At 41.6% G+C, this 24,744-nt stretch overlaps 1 protein-coding gene across 1 annotated transcript in view; it reads left to right on the top strand.

The window, feature by feature from the left end:
- fat2 (FAT atypical cadherin 2) overlaps positions 1-20,881 on the top strand; it is a 40,607-nt gene extending 19,726 nt beyond the window's left edge. Inside the window, exons 7-12 of the mRNA XM_071204674.1 lie at positions 3,767-4,193; positions 5,889-6,042; positions 8,579-8,660; positions 9,051-9,199; positions 9,455-9,732; positions 18,114-20,881. Of these exons, the coding sequence (XP_071060775.1) occupies positions 3,767-4,193; positions 5,889-6,042; positions 8,579-8,660; positions 9,051-9,199; positions 9,455-9,732; positions 18,114-18,625 (1,602 nt within the window). The 3' untranslated portion in view covers positions 18,626-20,881. The remainder of the gene's footprint in view (positions 1-3,766; positions 4,194-5,888; positions 6,043-8,578; positions 8,661-9,050; positions 9,200-9,454; positions 9,733-18,113) is intronic.
- Positions 20,882-24,744: the final 3,863 nt, after the last annotated feature.

Below are 24,744 nucleotides of genomic sequence, written 5' to 3' on the forward strand. Positions count from 1 at the left end.
GATATATGGATAGATAGATAGATGGAGAGATGGAGAGAGAGATGGATAGATATATATATATATATATATATGGATAGATAGTTAGATATATGGATAGATAGATAGATAGATAGATATATGGATAGATGGATGGATAGAAATGTAAAACCAACATGTATACTGAAAGCTCATCTCTTTCGACTTTAAAGAGCGTCGCCATTTGCTGTTAGGGATAAGATGTCTGCAGGCGAACAGAATCTAACATAATATTGACTTTTAAGATGATATGAGTTTGCAGCGTGAAGTAGAACATGCAGCAGTGTTTGTGAATCAATGTTATATATACTTATATTGATATGCATATTCCCTCGTATAAATACAAAAACCAATATAATACCACCTCCATTACGTTTCCGTGCACACAGATCTGATTGCATAACGTAACGTAATGTCATGTGTGTCTGTCACGGATCACGTCTCCCCTGAGGAATGTTCCCCAGTAGTGACAGCAGCAAACCAAAGTCAAAGAACATTGCTTTACCAACGAGAGCCGATCTAATTGTTAAGACGTGTTTATATTCTCAATGCAGGAAGTCTCCAGTTACGGTATCCATTACGGTTTCACTTGACTTGTGTGAGCGGCGTCTGCGCGGTGTTTCTTTTGTAGGACGAGACCAGAGTCAGCATGCCGTTGGAGCCGATCTCCGTTTATTAACTGACAACAGATATCTAACAAATCAGTCGTTATTACATTATTTCCCCCGCACACTTAGACTCCTCCCACTTAGACTCCTCCCACTTAGACTCCTCCCACATGGAACACATTGAGAAGAGGGAAGAGTGAAGGACACGGAAATAATCTTCTGAGTACAGCGACTGCATTTCGGATGTTCTGCTCACTGATTTGAGACCTAGTCAGATATTTAAAGTTTTGTAAATGAAGAACACAGAATTATTAAATACAGAACACAGAATTTCTGTGATTATAATAAATGAATAACAAAGAAATATTTGACACCAAAGACCACTGCATATTTACAAGTGTTACACTCGAACTGTTCTGAGCTCGGATCTAACCCTAATTCAAGGTCACTTGGGTTAACACTCATCTACTTTCAGATTTTGTTCCCAAAAAACTGAATCTATAACCACTTTTCTTAAGCAAGGCAAGGCAAGTTTATTTATAGAGCACTTTTCAACGCAAGGCAATTCAAAGTGCTTTACAAAAAAAAAATGAAAGACATTAAGCATTAAAAAAGAAAAGCTAATAAAATAAACATTAAGGAAAAATACATGGATAAAAGTTACAGTGCAGTCTAAGATGTGAATCGTTCAATTAAAAGCAGCGACAAAAAGAAAGGTCTTCAGCCTGGATTTAAAAGTAGTCAGAGTTGCAGCGGACCTGCAGGTTTCTGGGAGCACCAAAAATATAATCTCTAACCAGATTTTTTTATATAATAACTGAATCTATAACCAGAGTTACAAATTAAATCTTTTATCACATTTTCTTACATAGAAACTGAATCTAAAACCCACCACATACCAGATATATGTATTCTCTCCATACTAAAGTTCACACAAGCAAAAAGCTTAAAACATTTCAACACTGTTTTATTAAAGTGACTTTATTTGAACATCAAAGGATCCTCACCGCACGTTAACACATAGAAATATTACATTACTATAAAAGCGTTTTGAACATTGATTGTCTTTCAATGTATTCCTCTTTTCCCTGAGACGAATGCTGACCTGCAAACATCCCAATCAATACTTCCAGGGGAAGAATTACACACTGGACAAATCAATCAATCAAACATGATGCAAAACAAAACATTATAATTTATTGGTGTGCATTAAATGCCAAGTAAATGTAAATGCAGTGAAGAGCTTTCAAAATACATGGATGTAAACTTTGAGTTGTTTTTTTTATGTTCCTTTTAACTTGTTTTGAGGTGTCGAAATATTTTGCCATTTAATAGATTTTCTGTTGGCTTTGCCAAACTTTTTTCGACAAGTTATGATCAAGTGATCGTTAAGGGTAATTAAAACAGAGTTGTTTCAAATGGTTCAGGGGCTTTATTTGTAATATGCACATTAGCTACAGAATCGATTTAGCAACGACACCTCATGCTTCTCCAATACAATATACTGTCGCTAACGGCTCTCTTCCTCCACACTGCAATAACTGGACAAATAAATCAATTACACATGACGGCTAAACATACAATTATAAATTATAAGATGCACCTTATATGTAAATGGGGGAAAAGAGCATGCAAAACTATTGGATGTAAATTTGAGCTTGCATAAACATCTGCAATGTAATGTATGTTTAAAAAAAATAAAATCTTCCATTTAACTTATTTTGTCATTTAATTGATTTTCTGATGGCTTTGCTGAACTTTTTGTTATTAAGAATAATAACAATGATATTAAAGGGCACCTATCATGCAAAATGCACTTTTTGATGTCTTTTATACATAAATCCCCGGTGCGTCGGGGAACTCACGCAGCGTCAGAAAATATAACCCTCTCTCTTTTCCTCCGTACCCAAATCTTTTAAAAACAGGACTACAACGAGCGGATACAGATTTGCTGCCGATATTACGTAATTTCCGATGGCGGACCCACAGAGAGTTGCCTGACGTGTTTTGGTCGTAATCTCGTCTTTGTTGACATTAGCAAGCCTCGCTAACACTCAGAGCTAACCCGTACTGTAGAACACATGTGTTTGAAAAGCAGGAAATACAAAAAGGAACTCACCTTGTGATAAACCTGCAAGAGAAAAAGCATTTGAGATCCATACTGTTTCAGAAATAATCCTAGATGTGTTTTAGAACAGGATGGTGTGTAATCAAAGCAGAATGTAACTGTATCTCCGGTAGAATTCTGATCAGGCATTAGCTCCGCCTCCTTTTTATTTTTTTAAAGCTAAGGACCCAAAATCCGCGTTTCTCTTTAAGGGCTAGAATAGAGGGAAAAACTTTACAGAAAAGCAGGAGTAAAAAAAAAAACATACAAAACAACAAATAAACTAGGGCACGTTATGATCAGGTGATCGTTAAGGGTAATTTAAAACAGCTTTGTTCCAAATGGCAATGAAAACTCAATTCTTCTCTAAAGGCCCTGACACACCAAGCAGTCACCAGAGGACTAGCCGACGCTGAAGTCGGCTGTTGCCTGGCCGTGTTCTCCTGCGTTTTGGCCATGTGTCGCACGGGAACACACCGCACCGACTTCAGTGCGTGAGTGGCAATAACTCTCCTTACCAGCAGGCGGCGGTAGTGTGTATTCGTCATTCAAAAGAGGCAACAACCGGAAGACAGAGAAGAAGAAGAGTATCTTTTCTCCGTAATATCATACAGAGCTGGCCTCTCCTGGATCAAGGTGATGAGCAGGTCTTCGTTTGCATCATTCCAGATCGCCATGATGAGATGAAAATGAATAGCAGTCTGTGTGTGCCTTCTTAAATCGTTTGTTTACGTCCCTCACTTCCGCTTCGCTTCTCATGCACTGATTCGCTAGCTGAACAGCCAATCAGAGTGATTATTTGGTCCGACTGCCAGACCCGATGCATGGCCGATTCAACATGTTGAATCGGCCATGCATCGGGTCTGGCAGTCCAAATAAGGCGTGTCACGGTCGACGGTGCGGGACACACCAACCTGACTACGGCGCCGCGAATGCCCGACAGCCTCTGACGGCCTCTGACTCCCAAAATCGGGTTGGTGTGTCAGGGCCTTAATACAGTAAACTGTTCCTAAATCTTCCTCCTCCTCCTCTTCAGCTGGCGGGCGGAGAGCTGCAGTTCAACTTCAGCTGTGGGAACATCGCTGTGATACAGATCAGATCTGACCTGGTGTCAGATGGCAGGTGGCACAGCGTCCTGTTGGAGGTCAACTCCAGCGCCCTGAGGCTGACCCTGGATCAGCAGCATCCGTCCTACCTCTCCCTGACGCAGCCCTGCAGGATGCTGAGCTCCCAGGGTGCTTTGCTCTTCGCTTCCTCCACTCCAGAACATCTTGGTAACTTCAGCGGCTGCTTGGAGGGCCTGCAACTCAACGGGGAGCCAATCAGAGTGGGGGATGCGTCGGAGTGGGCGGGGCCTGGCAGCAGGAGGGTGTTCGGGTCGTACCAATGCTGCAGCCGGAGGGGGGTCTGCGACACAAACCCCTGTCAGAACCAGGGGGTCTGCGAGGAGGATGCTGGAGGAGGTGAGTGACTGAAGAGGAGACCTAAAGCTATTCAAACTTCCCAAAAAAATATAGGTGCACAGCTTATATCCTTTATTAAAAATTAAATTGAAATCTTTTATTTATATACAAAAGGTGCTTCACATCAGAAAATACTACCCCTCCCAAATAACACATCACTTTGTGGTTGGAAAAAAATCATTTAAAACCAAAAGTAAAATAACACAGCACGAAAAAAATGTAAAAAGACAAGAAATGGAGAATAAAATATTAAATATATACAAAATTAAACAAGAATAAAGAAAAATTAAATAATTCTACAAAAAATGATAAATGTTGTAGACCCCAGGCCTGCTTATTATTATTATTATTATTATTATTATTATTATTATTATTATTATTATTATTATTACTACACAGCCTCTCAGTCAGCCATGACAGATTAGTTTGGCCTGAAATCTTTATCACTCTCCGGCTCTTTGTGTGGCTGCCTGCTTATTGCCGTTATCTCTAACTGGCTGAATGCATCTGTCGAAACACAAAAGATAGAAATGGAAGTCCAAGGGGTTTGCAGCACAATGATTTTCCTCTGCATTGTCTCACAAAACAGCAGGGTTGACTTATTCTCTATTTGAAATAGCAGCTGATAAAGACTCTCTTTAAAATGATATTATTCCCTTGCACAGGGTGGATATAAAATCAGACATAAAGCCATAAAAGATACAGATCTCAGGGCTTCAGAGGAGCGAACAAACCCTGAAACTGTTATGAAAGTCTGCCTTCTGTTTCCACACGCAGGGTTTATCTCAGAGTCAGGAACCGGATTATTTATTTTCCCCCGTCAGTACAATAGGAGCTTTTTCCCTGTGACCCTGTGGAATAAAGGATACAGACTTCTCTCAGGACTTTATTCATCAACTCGTCAAATCACATTTCATTTTATGCTTCACACACAAATCCTGGAGCGGGATGCCGAGCAACAAATAAATATTATTTCCCAATTGATCCCACTAGGTCGATGAAATTTAATGAGACAGGCGGAAAACCACGGAGGGAATTGTATTATTTGTTCCGCAGGATATAAAGTCGTTCCACTACTGAGGAACTTTATTTCCTAAGGTAGTAATTGTGATGTTAAGTAGGAGGGCCGATTAACTAGATGTCCTTTAAGCAATTCATTTAGTCAACTTGGTGATGTATGCATTTAAAATAAAATGTTTTCTGTGGCTTACTTGAACTTTAAAACTTAAAAAGAAAAATCCACCGATGTTTCTCGACACCGGGGGAGTTACGTTTTCTTTCTTTCTGATTTATTGCTACTTCGAGTTGGATTGGTTACTTATTTTACCCTTCAAGAAGTAACTTTCAATGGCACTTTATTAAAGGATATTTCGGCATCGGTCATTTCCAGTCTGACAGCTTTAGTTGCTTTTTGCAGGTTATTAATAAAAAAAAAGGAATACGAATGACTCTCGCTTTTGATTCTGGATGACTCACAGAGCATGATGTTTGCTGTTCATGTTTTGTGGAACTATTTGCCAATAACAGACATGTCGGTACACAACAACACAATCTTTACCGTCAAATATCAAAGACACTCTTATGATCTCTGGAGGTGAGGGTTGACATTTGCTTTGTTTATTTATTTGCCTTCAGGGGAAACCTGTGGCTGTAGTTTTTTAATATCTCTTTGTGTGTTTTCTGTTTTCTCTGCAGAGGCGCGCTGCAGGTGTTCAGGACTCTTCCACGGCAACCGCTGCGAGCTCAACAACAACCTGTGTGTCTCCAATCCGTGTAAAGACGGCACGGTGTGTGTGCCCAAGAGTGACGGTTACATGTGCAACTGCTCGCTGGACAAACCTGAAGCACGGTAAACACAGATTTTATTTATTCACTTTAAACATATTCTTAAAATCATGACAAACTACATGCCAATACAGGTACATGCTATTAAAGGGATGGTCCAGTAAAGTCATTTCAAAACAACCAAATGTTAATTTTTCTGAAAGAAAGTCGAAAATGATTGAATGTTAAATCTGGAGTCCCACAGGGTTTGGTATTGGGTCCTTTCATTTTTTATTTTTTTCACTGCATTTTCTAGTTTCTTTCCTGTAGAATGTGTGTTTGTTTTCCCTCAAGAGCTCAACGCATTATATATATTTATTTATTCTTGTTTAACCAGAGAGTTTTAGTATTAAATATTAATTGAAAGGCTGTTTTAGAAGCTTTTAGATAAGATTACAATTATCTTCTTTAAAATGAAAATGCCCAACATGTTTGGAATTGTTAGGCCACTACACCTTCATCCTTATTACGTATACAAAGGTTGTACAACTCAAACACAACCCCTTATTACATGCAACATCACTTGTACCGCATTTGCATTCCTCAAAAGCTGTGCATGGCCTTGAATATGCATGCATATTTAATTGGGCACACACTCGGTACTATAACACAACCTGATGTTAATCCACTCACACCACCAGCATCTTACAAAGAGGAACAGTCACATTCAAATGAAATTACAGCAGCATTTGCATATTCCTGCTTTCATTATGGCCGCCTGTGGGATTGCGATGCCCCTCGTGGGGATTATAAGTGATCAGTGACACAGGTAGGGTTGTGATTAACTCAGTGCGTAACCACAGTGATTCTAATTGGATAATTATCTTCACAAGTACATGGGAGGACCATCTATTTATAATAGAGGGGTGCATTGATGACGTACTTTTCTAGGTCAACCCAGAAGTTAGCATCTCCCTGGTTCGCTCAACAAAATAATAAAAGGAACCACGGCATGGTCACATGACTTCACCACCGCTAAGCTAAAGGTGGCTAATGTTGGGCTATAGAGGAATTACAGCACGGTCACATGACTTCACGTCACCACCGCTAAGCTAAAGGTGGCTAATGTTGGGCTATAAAGGAACTACAGCACGGTCACATGACTTCACGTCACCACCGCTAAGCTAAAGGAGGCTAATGTTGGGCTATAAAGGAACTACAGCACGGTCACATGACTTCACGTCACCACCGCTAAGCTAAAGGTGGCTAATGTTAGGCTATAAAGGAACTACAGCACGGTCACATGACTTCAATGGTTGAATTGAATACCATCCACATGAATGAGTGCAATACAAAATAAAATAAAGCACTTGACAACTTATTTAATCAAGAAACTTTCCAAAAACTAATCTCCTTAGGAAAAAGTAATACATGCTGGACTTTGCTCTGTTTGCTCTGTAACTACTGCTATGTACTATTCTGTGCACAGTTAGGGATTTGAACACCTGGGAAATTATTTTTGAAAAGCCGAACACCCGGCAGTTTTTATATAAAACAAAAAAGATAGGTTTTGTCAGATCGAAGCAGCGGCATCTGTTAATCAGAGGTCTGCCGGTCCGTCCTCTGGGTCGTAAGTCTGGAAGTGAAGCTCTCTGCCTTATCAGTAAAATATAACCTTAATTCCCGGGACAAGGTGGACACCTTCGTGCTGTAATTTTTTATTTAATCTTTGGACCACAATCCAGACTATTCAGAGTTTCTGACATCATTGTTAACATTTCCTGAATAATGAGTAGCTGAAAGAGGATTTCTGCCTGAGAAAGAAAATCTATGTCAACAGATATCCTTGAAATATTACATGTGAAACTTTTAACTGCATCTTACTGTCAGTTATCCGTGTTTATTTTTTACATGCTAGCGCTGCAGGACTTGATTATAATATGCAATAAGCACTAACGGTAAATAATGCAATCCATATTAAAATGTGCTCAGTTCTGACCTTTGCTGCCTTTAATTACAACAAATTGCTTGTTGACATTGGGATTTAGATAAAACATGATACTGTGTATTATGCAGCCCTTTTACATCCATAACAACTGTTAAATGTTAACTTTAATCAACTAACCCCTTGCCCGTATTCCTCCTAGCTTAGCACTTTCTACTTTTGTTGTTATTTTGTTTTACTTGCTTGTAAGCACTTTGAGCACCAGGAAAAGCGCTTTATAAATGTAATGTATTATTATTATTAAGCTTACTAACATTATGGTCCAACCTTAAGTGCTGTAGTATTCTATTTTCGAGCTCCTTGAGTCCAAGTGTTAGCTGTTGCTAGTTAGCAATAATCAGCATTATAGCCCATATGGACAGAAGTTTGATATTGGCTGATTTTGACAATATTGGAGTCGTTTTGTGGGTTATTGAGAAAGCTGAATCCATTTCTGACATTTTCAGGATCCAAACTTGCAGCAAAAAGTTTCCAGATTTGTTCTCCTGGTGGTTGTTGAGGTTTTAGAGGACGATGGATTGTTTATGATAGTCAGCAGTACATCATCAGCAAAATAACATGCATTACAGATTATCTTTAAAATCTCCTAAATCTCCTATTTCCTTTTCTCCTGCAGGTGCTGTTCGCCCAATCTGTGTCCTGAAGGATATGAGTGTAAACTCACAGGTGACTCCTTCTTCTGTGAGGCGATGCATAATGTAAGTCCAAGCATATATCATGAATTGATTTTCTGTTTTTATTAGTAACAGTGTAAGGCAAGGCAAGTTTATTTATTTAACACCCTTCAACACAAGGCAATTCAAAGTGCTTTACAAAAATGAAAGACAAAATAAATTAATAAAAGTTACAGAGCAGTGTGAGATAGGAATAGTTCAATTAAAAGCAGCGGCAAAAAGAAAAGTCTTCAGCCTGGATTTAAAAGTAGTCAGAGTTGCAGCGGACCTGCAGGTTTCTGGGAGTTTGTTCCAGATATTTGGAGCATAATAACTAATAGCTGCTTCACCATGTTTAGTGTTTTAGTACCTACAATGACACTTCCATAGGTACCATGCATTAGACATTATCTTTAATTGATGCTGTCCTATCAGGTGTCTCCAATGATTGGCTACATGGAGATCATGGAGATCAGTGTCAGCGTGCTGGGACTACTTCTCTTGGTTGGGATCTTCGTTTGCATCAGGAAACGTTACGTCCAGAATAAGAAGAAGACGCCTGTCTGTGTGCAGGACTTCAATGGGTAAGAGCTGATGTTTCTGTCTGAAGTGAAGTTTATAAAGTCAAACATATTCCATTAGTCGAGGTTAAAACTACAGTAGAGTCTGTTTGGATTTGGTTTAGTTGGGTTAGGTTTGAAAGATCTAAAACAATGCTTTTCCAGCAGTTTATGTCTTGATTTTGAAGCAGAACAAACCATGAATTGACTATTTACTGCAACTAGTAGCTGGGTTATTTGTGTATCATCTTTTAACATTTTGCATAACTCCCCCCACAGCTACTTCCACCCCACCCTGACCAAGAGCATGAAAGCAGAGAAGCGGGAGATGAACCCGATCGAGATGAGCTCATTGGTCGGTCCCAACAACGACCTCGACAACACGCCGTTCAGGTTGCAGCGCCCTGGCAGTCAGATCATCTCCTCGGGGGGGGTTTCATGCCCAAAGATGCAGGGGCCGGTGGTGTGCAGCGTGGCCCCTAACCTCCCACCCAGACCCCCGTCCAGCTCGGATAACGACTCCATCAGGAAGACCCACTGGGACATGGACTACGAAGGTGTGTGATTTATGGATGATGAGCATTTTCAGTGTTTGTGTTCACCTTACCCTGTTATTTGGTTGTCTTTATCTCTCGGCGAAATGCCCATCTTTTCCCCAGTGGTCCATCTTTTTCCCAATGTCCCATATTTTTTTCAATTGCCCATTTTCCCAATGGCCCATCTTTTTCCCAATGGCCCATCTTCTTCCCATTGGCCCATCTTTTCCCCAATGGCCCATCTTCTTCCCATTGGCCCATCTTTTTCCCAATGGCCCATCTTCTTCCCATTGGCTCATCTTTTTCCCAATGGCCCATCTTCTTCCCAATGGCCCATTTTTTCAATTGCCCATTTTCCCAATAGCCCATCTTCATTCTAATGGCCCATCTTTTTCCCAATGCTACATCTTTTCCCCAATGGTCCATCATTTTGAAACCCCCATATTCTGTTATTCTAAATCAAACTAGCTAATAAAGCATTGTAATATGGACGAATAGGTGATTGGTCAAATTTAAGATTGACTGAAGATACATAAAATAACATGGCACCTTCTCTTACTCTGTTTAAGGCCTCAAGGAGAAACCTATTTGCCAAAATAGAACAATGAATCAGACAAAACAAATAAATCTAAATTAAGTTTTATAAATGTGCCAATTGTAGAAAAACTCAAGATACATCTTCTACTGAATCTCCACCTCAAACTTGTGACACATTCCTACCACACGTTCCTCTTTAGAAATACCAGTGTATGAAAAGGCTTATAACTTTTACCCATCATTTGTGTGGACAAAGTAGAGCTTTATATGGTAATTTGAAGACAATTTTGTCAATGGCCCAAACTTTTGAACGCACACCGCCATTAATTACATCGCCGCGACTCATTTCCGACAACGTTTTGTGCAATTAAAGTACGTGCATGGTGTCAAATCCATACAAAATAATCTCAGTTTTAGGAGACAAAATGTTCTTGCATGAGGCGCTTTGTCTCGCCGTCTCTTATTATCTTTATTTGTATTGCCTTTTTCTTTCCTGTTGCACTCTTACTCACCCCATCTCCTTCTGCTCTTTTGTTATCCTGCTTCCTTCCGTTTTTCCCTCCTAACCTTTCTCTCTCAGTCTTCCTTTTGATTTTGTGTGCAGCATATTTTCTTTCAGGCAACAGATCAATAACCTATGCTCCATACAGATGAAGAGGGTTCACCTGTGTGACCTTAGTCGTTATCAATTTCGTTGTTAAATCAATCAATCAATCAATCAATCAATCAATCAATCAATCAATCAATCAATCAATCAATCAATCAATGTTTATTTATATAGCCCAATATCACAAATGTTACATTTGTCTCAGTGGTCTTCACAGTGTGTACAGAATATCAGTATGATACTACGACACCCTCTGTCCTTAGACCCTCACATCGTACAAGGAAAAACTTCCAAAGAAAACCCAGTTTAAAGGGAAAAATGGGAGAAACCTCAGGGAGAGCAACAGAGGAGGGATCCCTCTCCCAGGACGGACAGACGTGCAATAGATGCCGTGTGTAAATTGAAAAGATAATACATTTGCAACATAGGTAGTCCAAATGTTTGGAAATGCATGTGTGTATAATAGGAAGATGAATCCACGAGGATATCCATCCAGGACCTAAAGTGGACGTCAGCTGAATCCTCTTCACTCCGTTTTTCTTTGTGCCACTTGACTGCATTGTCTATGTTCTCTGCACACAATTGGTTTTAAACTCTGAAAAGAAGATATAAATTATAAAAGCTTGGCACGATGATAGACAAAGACTTAATGATGGACCTTCTTGGCCTTCTTTCACAATTGCTGTTATTGAAATGGTGATGATGAATCTAATCACAGAGCCCCATTACACTGTCAGTCACCATGAAGCCGTTTATGGACATAGAAAGATTTTCAAGACGTTTTTTTAAATATAACTATTTTTCTTAGCGGATGCATGTCAATTTAAATCAATACAACTATTTTTTAAATCAATGAAATCATTTTCTAAATCCATAAAAGCATTTCAATTAATATTGGGAGTCATATCGTTACTTTGTTGAGAATGTGGCCATGTAATAAGCGGGATAATGTGCACATTGCACATTGCATAATGTGCCTTCATGCCTATCTAGATCATGGATGTATAATAAGAACTGGATACAGCGTGGGAGGCGGAGCCTCATTCATTCCTATGAGAGTTGCTCATTGGCGCATGATGATAAAATGGCCCAACTTTTGAGAGAGTGAAACGTCACAGATTACCCGGCATGCCTGAGAAGTACCCGTATGTGCGCTCATAGAGCATGCGCAACTTTAACCAAAATGCTCGTTCACATCAAGCACGTCAATTTGCGTACACGGAACAGCACCGTGCGTTCATGACAGCATGGTAATGGATTGTTATTATGATGGATTTGATATTAACGAGGCAGCAGTTAGCAGCTAGCGGCTAGCTAGTCATTATGCTAATGCACACATCAATCGTTATGTACTTATAATACGCTGTAACAGGATCTAGTGATATCCAACAGAGCTTCATTTAGCATGAAAGAGTGATTGCACTGTATATATATATATATTAGGGATGCTCCGATCGCCAATTTCGGGGCCGATCGCTGGAATCAGTATCGGCCGATACCGATCGCCGATCCGATGGAGTGGGCGGGGCCTAAATGGAAGATTTAAACATCACGTTAAATCTTCCATTTAAAGTGATGTTTAAACTCAGTTAATGGGGCTCATTCACTGGAGCTTCCACAAACAACAACCAACTTCATTATTACATTCAAATGATGTACATTATTCAAGTTTACATTCACTTTGGAGAATAACACGGGATAAATGAGCGGAAGCGCTCTCTTTTCCTCTCTCCCTCTCTCTCTCCCCCTCCTGACAACCTGTCAGCATCTCATGCAGCTCACTGATCCAGTAATGAGTGACCCGACAGTGAAGAATACATATATTTATAATAACTAGTTTAGCTTGTTCCAGAAGTAGATAAAATAGCTAAGTGTGTTAGGTCTAACTCTTGTGTGTTTCGCTCCGCTTACCGGTGCAGCGGGCGGAGCTGCAGGATTTCTGCTTCACGTTGCATACCGCTATTTTACTGTCTTTTTCGGACACCTCAAAATAATGCCAGACCGGTGAAGCCATTTTGGCGAGCTTGTTTTTCCGCGCACAGAGAAAAGTGTCATGTATTTTACGTCATGCGATCGGCTCTCGCGATCGGCATGTTTAGAGAGCACCGATCGATCGGTAGAGAGTGAGTATCGGCCGATCTCGATCGGTGACCGATCGATCGGAGCATCCCTAATATATATATATATATATACATAGTTCAATAAGCTTCTTAGTGCAATAAGAAGCTACAGGGACGTTAATCTAACGTTGGTAATATTAACTTTATTTAATACAACATTTACGGTACAAGATTTAATCATACAGCCCATGTAGTATAATATTTTACAAATGATGAATTACAGCAAAAATGTGCAATATATCCATTATTACAGCTCCGTTGGCTGGCAGTAAGGCGATATGGGTCCGTTGTTATTGTGCATCCATGGGTAAAGATAAACGCATGTAGTACTGAACACGTAACTTGAACGTGTTCAGGACTACTAGCTCCAATAGCTCTAGCCCACCCTCCCTGTGAGCACAGTGTGCTCTGATTGGTCGGGACCATGCTGAACACGTAACATGAACGTGCCGGGCGGCGCGGTCCCGTGGGTTAGATGCGCGTTCATAATGCAGAGGGAAATAACTCTCAGAATAACGTTTAGCACATTTTTACAACTTGAGGAACGAATGTTTTTAATAAGGGCTATACAAACGTTCATACTGGGTAGTTTATTTAGTTTAAAAAAAATTATCCAACGATTTACAGACCACTCTTTCCCCAAGTAAGTCAATGGGAAAAAGTGTTTCCGGGCTTGGCAATCAAACGGAAGTGTAGTACCGCCGTTTGGCCACCACGAATATTTTCATCTGAGTCCGGCGCACTTCCTGGGGGCTCGCGTCGGGCTCCTGATCAGCCTGTCTTCATCTCTACTCTTAAACCACTTCTCTCCCGGATCTTTGATCTGTTCCTCACCTCTTCGTCCATCTTTCACTCTCTTGGTTTCTCTTTTCCTCCATCATTTGTCTCAGCCTCACTTCTAATTAAAAACCACTCTTGTAAATCAATTTGTTCACACTCTCACCTTGCAACTCTCTCTGCTAATGTTCTCTGAGTCTCTCTTTAATATTTCCCTCGCTAGCTCGAGATGTTGTGCATGAAGGGAGGAATTTGAAGATGTTCTGCAAAGAGCTCGTCGCTGTGTTTCCTGTCAGTCAAATACCGTGAGCTCAAATCAAACACCCTGGGCTTTATAATCTTTTGTTGATTATAATTAGCGCTTGATTGCTATCAGCAGGGGTTAAATTGGGCCGGGGCTAAGCTCCAGCTCATAGCACGATGCTCTGACGTCATCAGCCTCGCACATTTGTCATATGTTTACAAAAAACGATATATACGTTCTATTCTCGTTCTTAATATAGACTATTTAGGGTCGATATGTGTTGACTTTAAAATAGCAGATCTCTGTGACCGGATATAGTTTTTTCGGCTTAGTGAACATGTCTCTGATCCGATCAGGAGCTGCAGCACCGCCCGGAGTGTGTGTGTGTGTGTGTGTGTGTGTGTGTGTGTGTGTGTGTGTGTGTGTGTGTGTGTGTGTGTGTGTGTGTGTGTGTGTGTGTGTGTGTGTGTGTGTGTGTGTGTGTGTGTGTGTGTGTGTGTGTGTGTGTGTGTGTGTGTGTGTGGTGTGTGTGTGTGTGTGTGTGTGTGTGTGTGTGTGTGTGTGTGTGTGTGTGTGTGTGTGTGTGGTGTGTGTGTGTGTGTGTGTGTGTGTGTGTGTGTGTGTGTGTGTGTGTGTGTGTGTGTGTGTGTGTGTGTGTGTGTGTGTGTGTGTGTGTGTGTGTGTGTGTGTGTGTGTGTGTGTGTGTGTGTGTGTGTGTGTGTGTGTGTGTGTGTGTGTGTGTGTGTGTGTGTGTGTGTGTGTGTGTGTGTGTGTGTGTGTGTGTGTGACACAGAGCCCGTTTCCTAAACCATGCTAAATGTATGTGTGTGCATAAAGCTGAGTAATAATTAAATAGATTACAGTGAGATTTAGGGAGGCGTGTGGCGCAGAGGGTAGAGCCTTGGTGTTGGTATCAGGGGGGCACAGGTTCAAACCCCACTGCAGTCAGCATGTCGCAGTGTCCCTGAGACACTTCACCCCAAATGTCTCCTGTGGGGATTGCATTGAGCACAGCATTGAGTATGTAAGTCGCTTTGGATAAAAGCGTCTAACAAGTGACATTTAGTTTACTCACATACTGGTGCCCATGCTCACGCAGCCCTTCAAATGAACTGAGATTACCACACAAATGTTCTTTAGCAAGTGTGCAGAGCAATGCAGATTTAAAATGTAAATTTGAAGGTTGGATATTTGTAAAAATGATATATTAATAATTTAAGATGTAATTTAATTTATTTGTAGTACTTTCTATTTTGAATGTTTTCATTTGGTGGCATCAATGTGGGCCTTTGATACAGATAATGGAGCAGATACTTTAGGGCCTCATATACAGTATATATATATACAGCTTCAAACAGAGCCCCACCACATATCAAACCCCCCGATGTAACCCCTGGCTGTCAGTGTTTGTTTGCATTCAGTGAGTGCACATTTTGAACCCTAAGCACACATGATAACCCCTGCCTGAATTAATGTCAATAACAACACGTGTAATGCTAATTTAGACAATTTAACCAAATGATCGAATACACAAATAACTGCGTCATGCATGCAGAAGCTTCGCTGCAAGGTCGACAACAAATCTCCACGACAAAACTGAGAAAAATAACTTTTATCCGACACCTGTTGGCAAACCCTGCGTAGGAAGATTTAGAAAGTGTCTTGGGTGTTACATTTCATTAGCATTGGAAAGTATTTCAGGGTTAGGGACTTAGCTGGAGATTAATTTCAGGGACAAATTCAAAGGGATGAAATGTTAGGAGCACACAGGGACGTATTAAAGGGCTTTTCATCAAGGTCGTCCTTGAAGTGTCTAAATGTTGATTTGAATTCAAGGAAAGAGGATTATTCTACTTTTACAGTCTTAGGGAATCTGCAAGAGCAATTAGTCTAAAATAATAAAATAAATGTAGAGACAGCTCCTTTCTTCCTGTTCCCACGCCTTCCTTAAAAAGGATTTAATATGCAAATACTTAAAGCGTTTTAAAACGTGTTCAAATCCGTCCCACACAGCCAGTGTTCCTCGTTCAGTGACAGCAGGAGTTTGATAGTCTGAGAGCTTATTCACTGTGTTGCAACTATTCAAGACTTAGTGCCAAACTTAGTTTAGCACTTCTGTTCTCCTTGTCTCAAGGTCGATGGTTTTCTGAATGTGTTTTTGGTTGTTAGCCTGAAATATGGTCTGTGGTTAACACAAGCTGAAGAGATGTTAACGTTTTGTTCTACGACATATAATACGTCAGTAAATACCCCACTGGTGGTCTAAATGAGACGACTAAACGTCATCAGGCCCAACATTAGACGCCTTTAGCTTAGCGGTGGTGACGTGAAGTCATGTGACCGTGCTGTAGTTCCTTTATAGCCCAACATTAGCCACCTTTAGCTTAGCGGTGGTGACGTGAAGTCATGTGACCGTGATGTAGTTCCTTTATAGCCCAACATTAGCCACACCTTTAGCTTAGCGGTGGTGAAGTCATGTGACCGTGCTGTAGTTCCTTTATAGCCCAACATTAGCCGCCTTTAGCTTAGCGGTGGCGACGTGAAGTCATGTGACCGTGATGTAGTTCCTTTATACCCCAATATTAGCCACCTTTAGCTTAGCGGTGGTGACGTGAAGTCATGTGACCGTGCTGTAGTTCCTTTATAGCCCAACATTAGCCGCCTTTAGCTTAGCGGTGGCGACGTGAAGTCATGTGACCGTGCTGTAGTTCCTTTATAGCCCAACATTAGCCACCTTTAGCTTAGCGGTGGTGACGTGAAGTCATGTGACCGTGATGTAGTTCCTTTATAGCCCAACATTAGCCACACCTTTAGCTTAGCGGTGGTGAAGTCATGTGACCGTGCTGTAGTTCCTTTATAGCCCAACATTAGCCTCCTTTAGCTTAGCGGTGGTGACGTGAAGTCATGTGACCGTGCTGTAGTTCCTTTATAGCCCAACATTAGCCACCTTTAGCTTAGCGGTGGTGACGTGAAGTCATGTGACCGTGCTGTAGTTCCTTTATAGCCCAACATTAGCCGCCTTTAGCTTAGCGGTGGCGACGTGAAGTCATGTGACCGTGCTGTAGTTCCTTTATAGCCCAACATTAGCCACCTTTAGCTTAGCGGTGGCGACGTGAAGTCATGTGACCGTGCTGTAGTTCCTTTATAGCCCAACATTAGCCACCTTTAGCTTAGCGGTGGCGACGTGAAGTCATGTGACCGTGATGTAGTTCCTTTATAGCCCAACATTAGCCACCTTTAGCTTAGCGGTGGTGACGTGAAGTCATGTGACCGTGCTGTAGTTCCTTTATAGCCCAACATTAGCCTACCTTAGCTTAGCGGTGGTGACGTGAAGTCATGTGACCGTGCTGTAGTTCCTTTATAGCCCAACATTAGCCTCCTTTAGCTTAGCGGTGGTGACGTGAAGTCATGTGACCGTGATGTAGTTCCTTTATAGCCCAACATTAGCCTCCTTTAGCTTAGCGGTGGTGACGTGAAGTCATGTGACCGTGCTGTAGTTCCTTTATAGCCCAACATTAGCCTCCTTTAGCTTAGCGGTGGTGACGTGAAGTCAGGTGACCGTGATGTAGTTCCTTTATAGCCCAACATTAGCCACCTTTAGCTTAGCGGTGGTGACGTGAAGTCATGTGACCGTGATGTAGTTCCTTTATAGCCCAACATTAGCCACCTTTAGCTTAGCGGTGGCGACGTGAAGTCAGGTGACCGTGATGTAGTTCCTTTATAGCCCAACATTTGCCACCTTTAGCTTAGCGGTGGCGACGTGAAGCCATGTGACCGTGCTGTGCCACCTTTAGAAGACATGTGATGCTCGCTAAAGATTATTGAAAAGTGTAAAAAATAAATATCCATACACTTGCATCATAAATATGTGTTTGCATCATAGCTTATTAAAGGAAAAATCCCATGAAGAGTCAAAAGTAACGGAAGTCATACAAAATGTCATGAAAAAGTCATTAAGAGTCGCAATATATTTAGTCATGAAAAATCATACTATAAAATGTCATGGAATACAGTATGTTCTAAAAAGCACTACAGTATAATTGGCTGATCTGCCAGACTTGTCTATCTAGAGATTATATCATGATAAATAACTCTAAATATTCCTCTCTTCTCTCAGTTTATCCTGCAGACCCGGACTACTACGGCCGCCCAGCTCCTGTTCAGGAGTTTCCTCAGTTCGACATCGTGGAAGACACGTACTCCACCTCCACCTCCACCATGGACTCTCGTAGAAACTCTCGATTCGGCGGCTTCCCGTTTCCTCTCGAACGAGGCGACCGCCGCGCCCCTCTGCCTCCGTGCTACAGCAACCAGAACCTGGACAACTTCCTGGGTCCAGACGGGCTTCCTTTGCCCAAAACACAATGCCCAAACGAATACACGGCCATGAGCTACTACCCAACTCAGCAGCACAAAACCCAGAGTCTGGACAACGTTTCGGGCGGATATAAAAGACTCAGCATGCGCTTGAGCGTCGCCATGCCGTCGTACGCGGAGCAAGTTAGCCCGCCGCCGCAAGCTAAAACCGCGCAACCTCAAACTCGACCCGCGAGAGAAAACATGAGAAGTTACGATGGCTCCAGCATGGTGGAGAGCGACTATGGTAGCTGTGAGGAAGTCATGTTTTAAAGGAGATGGTGGAAGACCCCTTGTTTCTGGGGTGATTTGAGTCTTTTCACTTGAAAAAGGGAAGATATACAGAGATATGTTCTACTTTTCCACGTTTACGATACGTTAAAGGTCTCTTTTCCTCCGTACCCACATCTCTAACAACGGGGGAACAACGGAGCTGATCCAGATGTTCTGCCGATTTTACATAATATCGGAAATGTGGTCTGGCTTTACGCCCACGGGCCTATCAGGAACGTTGCTATCAGAAACAATGCGTGATATTTTTATATATATCTTTTAGGACATGTTGGAAGACACTTGTTTCTGGGGTGATTTGAGTTCCTCTTCACTTTCGTAAGGGAAGATAGACGGAGATTTGTTCTGCTTCTCCACGTTAAGGCAGCTTTGTGAACAGCTTTCAAACTCAAAAACTCTGTGAGATCTGACTCGAGTTTATCTGTTTGACTCAAAGTCTCGACTACAAGAGTTTTTTCTCGATTCTTCTGCAGAGGGAGTTCAGCAGAGGTTCACCCCTTTTGTCTGAGAAGAGGCGCCGCGAGAGCCCTCACGAGCTCGTGAGGGCTGTGAAAATGTGAACAGTGTTACTGACTTGACTGTGAACTGTTTCGAAGAGATAAGACTTTTTTTTCTTTAAAGCTTCAACACGAGAGAATCTGACTCTCAGAATCCGATTCACAAACACTCACTGCAATGCAAACTATCTCCTGCATTTCACTTCGTAAACACGACATGTTCAGCTCCACAAACATTGATAGCGTTGTGTAAACCATTCAACAGTACCTTGTGATTCAATAGTTAGCAGCAGCAGCCGGTATTGGATGAATCCTGAGCTGTGTGAACAGTCACATCCTACTCTGCCGTGTGCGGTGGGAAACTGATGTAATCCTACAATAACTGCAAAACACACAACAGGGTTTACCGTGTGTCTAATGTCGGCCCTATATTTCAAATGTACAGGTATTAAAGGTGAGCAGGATAAACATTGCACTGCTTACCGTTGTTTACCGTTAACATGCAGGGGGCTGGATCCCCGCAAAGAAATATATGGAAGCCGTAAAGTTGGTGTTAGTCGATGTATTTGTGTATTAGGCTGTTTCCATGTTCTGTACATAATGAATATGAATGAGGGGACTGGAGTAGAGCGAGGGCTACGCAGCCATTTGGAATGGTAAAACATACGTGTAATCATCAGCAGCTGGTTGCGCATTGTGCGACAGATGTAAAAATACGCCACAACATTCACGATCAAACATCACCGTATCTTTCCATTGGCGCCTTGGAGGGTTGAGAGCAACGACTCATTTGAATTAAGATTTGTTTTTATAATTGTCTTAAGATTTAGTTTTTAATAAAATATTGGAATATACATTTTGCACCAGAGGGGATCCAACTGAAACTATGCAAGAAGAATAAGTAGATACATATATATGTACATTGATACACACATATAAGAGAACAAAATAATCTAGAAATTGTAAATAAATAATTATCCCCAGCTTTGTTTAAGGTGGATAATTAATAAATAGGTGATGGATAATGGATTGTATTAAATATTAATAATATTACAAATATTTCAATTTTGCAAAATGGTGAATAACAAGCAAACATTTACATTTTAGGAGATTTTGTAATAATCTGAGGTCTCCGTGTTTCCCGTGTGCAGCACGCAGCACGGGCCACTCGGCCGTTTGTGCTTCGGTCTGATTCACGTGTGAAACCTGGATGAATGATGTTAACGATTTTAATCACATTTCCTTTCCGTTTTCCGTCTAAAATGTGCTGCATTTCTTCCCGTCCAATAAGCATGTAAAGCAGGATGTCTTTGGAGATCAGCAGAAGTCTTCTATAATTACCCAATCGTATCCAAACCAGTTTCATTGCTAAAATACACCTGAGGAAACACATTTCATTGCTTTTCGAAATGACATTTTTAATCCAACCTCAGGATGTTTTCTCCGAGCGGCTTCTCTCATCGCTGTGGGTTCACGTCAAATGTCTGTTCCTGCCTTTAACTGTGTAGAAAACCACCTTATAGTGTGCAGGTATTGTGTTGTACACAGTGTGTGTCTGTGTGTGTTGTTTGTGCAGACTTCACTTGAATTTGTTTTCATTCGTAAAGTTTATTTTTGTAATCAATGTCCCCCCCCCCCCATGTTTCGGCCTGTTGTTTCTCTGTGAGAGATTTTATTAAGAAGTTTCTGTTTTTGTTTTTCAATATTGTAAAGAGAATATTAATAAAGATATTAACTTCTATGAACGCTGATGCAGGTCCTCGTTATGTTTCATTTCAAAAGAAAAGTGCTGTCATTAAAAGTGAAAGTAGTCGTTGTGCAGATTGGTCCATTTCAGAATAATATATATGATATGTTTTATAATGATTGATCATGAAAGTGTTCTCAGAGCTGGTGAAGGTGCAGCTAGTCTGAAGTACTTTGTAGACTGCAGGGTAGCTGGTGAAGGTGCAGCTAGTCTGAAGTACTTTGTAGACTGCAGGGTAGCTGGTGAAGGTGCAGCTAGTCTGAAGTACTTTGTAGACTGCAGGGTAGCTGGTGAAGGTGCAGCTAGTCTGAAGTACTTTGTAGACTGCAGGGGAGCTGGTGAAGGTGCAGCTAGTCTGAAGTACTTTGTAGACTGCAGGGTAGCTGGTGAAGGTGCAGCTAGTCTGAAGTACTTTGTAGACTGCAGGGTAGCTGGTGAAGGTGCAGCTAGTCTGAAGTACTTTGTAGACTGCAGGGTAGCTGGTGAAGGTGCAGCTAGTCTGAAGTACTTTGTAGACTGCAGGGTAGCTGGTGAAGGTGCAGCTAGTCTGAAGTACTTTGTAGACTGCAGGGTAGCTGGTGAAGGTGCAGCTAGTCTGAAGTACTTTGTAGACTGCAGGGTAGCTGGTGGATTTACTCCAGGTGGAACTAAAGTCTGATTCAACACTTGATTAGATTTCACATCATTCATCAACATCTGTGAAGTAACTAAAGGTATTAAATACATGTAGTGGAGTAGAAGCACACCATGTACCTCTGAACTGTAGAGGAGTAGAAGTACACCATGTACCTCTGAACTGTCGAGAGTAGAAGTACACCATGTACCTCTGAACTGTAGTGGAGTAGAAGTACACCATGTACCTCTGAACTGTAGTGGAGTAGAAGTACACCATGTACCTCTGAACTGTAGAGAGTAGAAGTACACCATGTACCTCTGAACTGTAGAGGAGTAGAAGTACACCATGTACCTCTGAACTGTAGTGGAGTAGAAGTACACCATGTACCTCTGAACTGTAGAGGAGTAGAAGTACACCATGTACCTCTGAACTGTAGAGGAGTAGAAGCACACCATGTACCTCTGAACTGTAGAGAGTAGAAGTACACCATGTACCTCTGAACTGTCGAGGAGTAGAAGTACACCATGTACCTCTGAACTGTAGAGGAGTAGAAGTACACCATGTACCTCTGAACTGTAGAGGAGTAGAAGTACACCATGTACCTCTGAACTGTAGTAGAGTAGAAGTACACCATGTACCTCTGAACTGTCGAGGAGTAGAAGTACACCATGTACCTCTGAACCGTAGAGAGTAGAAGTACACCATGTACCTCTGAACTGTCGAGGAGTAGAAGTACACCATGTACCTCTGAACCGTAGAGAGTAGAAGTACACCATGTACCTCTGAACTGTCGAGGAGTAGAAGTACACCATGTACCTCTGACCTGTAGTAGAGTAGAAGTACACCATGTACCTCTGAACTGTCGAGGAGTAGAAGTACACCATGTACCTCTGAACTGTAGTAGAGTAGAAGTACACCATGTACCTCTGAACTGTCGTGGAGTAGAAGTACACCATGTACCTCTGAACTGTAGAGGAGTAGAAGTACACCATGTACCTCTGAACTGTAGTGGAGTAAAAGTACACCATGTACCTCTGAACTGTAGAGGAGTAGAAGTACACCATGTACCTCTGAACTGTAGAGAGTAGAAGTACACCATGTACCTCTGAACTGTAGAGAGTAGAAGTACACCATGTACCTCTGAACTGTAGAGAGTAGAAGTACACCATGTACCTCTGAACTGTAGAGAGTAGAAGTACACCATGTACCTCTGAACTGTAGAGAGTAAAAGTACACCATGTACCTCTGAACTGTAGAGAGTAGAAGTACACCATGTACCTCTGAACTGTAGTGGAGTAGAAGTACACCATGTACCTCTGAACTGTAGAGGAGTAGAAGCACACCATGTACCTCTGAACTGTAGTGAGTAGAAGTACACCATGTACCTCTGAACTGTAGAGGAGTAGAAGTACACCATGTACCTCTGAGCTGTAGTGGAGTAGAAGTACACCATGTACCTCTGAACTGTAGAGGAGTAGAAGTACACCATGTACCTCTGAACTGTAGAGGAGTAGAAGTACACCATGTAACTCTGAACTGTAGAGGAGTAGAAGTACACCATGTACCTCTGAACTGTAGAGGAGTAGAAGTACACCATGTACCTCTGAACTGTAGAGAGTAAAAGTACACCATGTACCTCTGAACTGTAGAGAGTAGAAGTACACCATGTACCTCTGAGCTGTAGTGGAGTAGAAGTACACCATGTACCTCTGAACTGTAGAGGAGTAGAAGTACACCATGTACCTCTGAACTGTAGAGAGTAAAAGTACACCATGTACCTCTGAACTGTAGAGAGTAGAAGTACACCATGTACCTCTGAACTGTAGAGGAGTAGAAGTACACCATGTACCTCTGAACTGTAGAGGAGTAGAAGTACACCATGTACCTCTGAGCTGCAGTGGAGTAGAAGTACACCATGTACCTCTGAGCTGTAGTGGAGTAGAAGTACACCATGTAACTCTGAACTGTAGAGGAGTAGAAGTACACCATGTACCTCTGAGCTGAAGAGGAGTAGAAGTACAAAGTAGCATACAATGGAAATACTCAAGTAAAGTACAAGTACCTCAACATTGTTCTTAAGTACAGTACTTAAGTACATACGAGTCACATGCTTCAAATAGCAAAGACACAAAGAGGGATCAATTGATTGAGTTCAAAGATTTGAAGACAGACTTTTTAAAAACCTTTTGAAGTTTAAAGTGTTGCAGTTACATTTTAATCCCATGTCCTGATAAGCACATTTAGCCCATGGATCATCACCACATTATCTACTGAGTCTTAACGAGCGATAAACGTTTATTTATATAGAGATTTTCTTTTACTTCTTAACACGATGACAAAGACATGACAATAAACATCTGATTCGTCTCCGTCTGGAGGACAGACTTTATGTGAGACAGAGAATAAAAAGCCGGAGGACACAGAGAAAGTGTGTGTGTGTGTGTGTGCGTGTGCGTGTGTGTGTGTGTGTGTGTGTGTGTGTGTGTGTGTGTGTGTGTGTGTGTGTGTGTGTGTGTGTGTGTGTGTGTGTGTGTGTGTGTGTGTGTGTGGCACAGAGATAAAGGGTGTTTGGACTGTTATTACAACGGAAGAACCTCTTATCTACCAGATTCAGCAACTTGCTACATCCCGACGTGCGTGTGCGTGTGCGTGCGTGCGTGCGTGCGCGTGTGTGTGTGTGTGCGCGTGTGTGTGTATGTTTTCATGTGCCTGATGGGCTAGAATAAATCATTTTCTTTTGCGGGGGAAATAGAGCAATTTGCCGGCATGTCTGGGGTGACAGGGCAGTAATGAGCCGAGGAAGAGGTTAAAAGTCGGAGAAAACCCATTTCAATCCCAACACCCATCACACCTATCTGCTGCAGGGGCTTCTGGGAAGGCAGCGGACGTATGGAACCTCATTGCTGTGCGGCTGAAGGACTGCTTACACTAACAACAGGTACTGCAGATCATACATGGAATAGGGCTGCAGGTTGTTTCACAGAACATGTGTCCCCGGGAAACTGCTTATTAGATATCATGGATGAGATATGTTGCTTCGTGTTCCTATAGCAGGATTGCTCTCAACGAAATAACCACCACAGTCCTGCGTGGTGCGGGAAACATGCTGCCTTTTGTTAAAGACTTTCTGAGAAGAACCCTTAGATGCATAAGTGGGGTCAAAAATGACCCCGAGGGTTGTTATTCTTCAAAATCTGTGTGTTTACACTATTCCAGGTATTCCTCATAACACATGTTTGTG

The sequence above is a fragment of the Pseudochaenichthys georgianus genome, chromosome 10 (assembly GCF_902827115.2).
Source record: "Pseudochaenichthys georgianus chromosome 10, fPseGeo1.2, whole genome shotgun sequence".
In the NCBI taxonomy this organism is placed as follows: Eukaryota; Metazoa; Chordata; class Actinopteri; order Perciformes; family Channichthyidae; genus Pseudochaenichthys; species Pseudochaenichthys georgianus.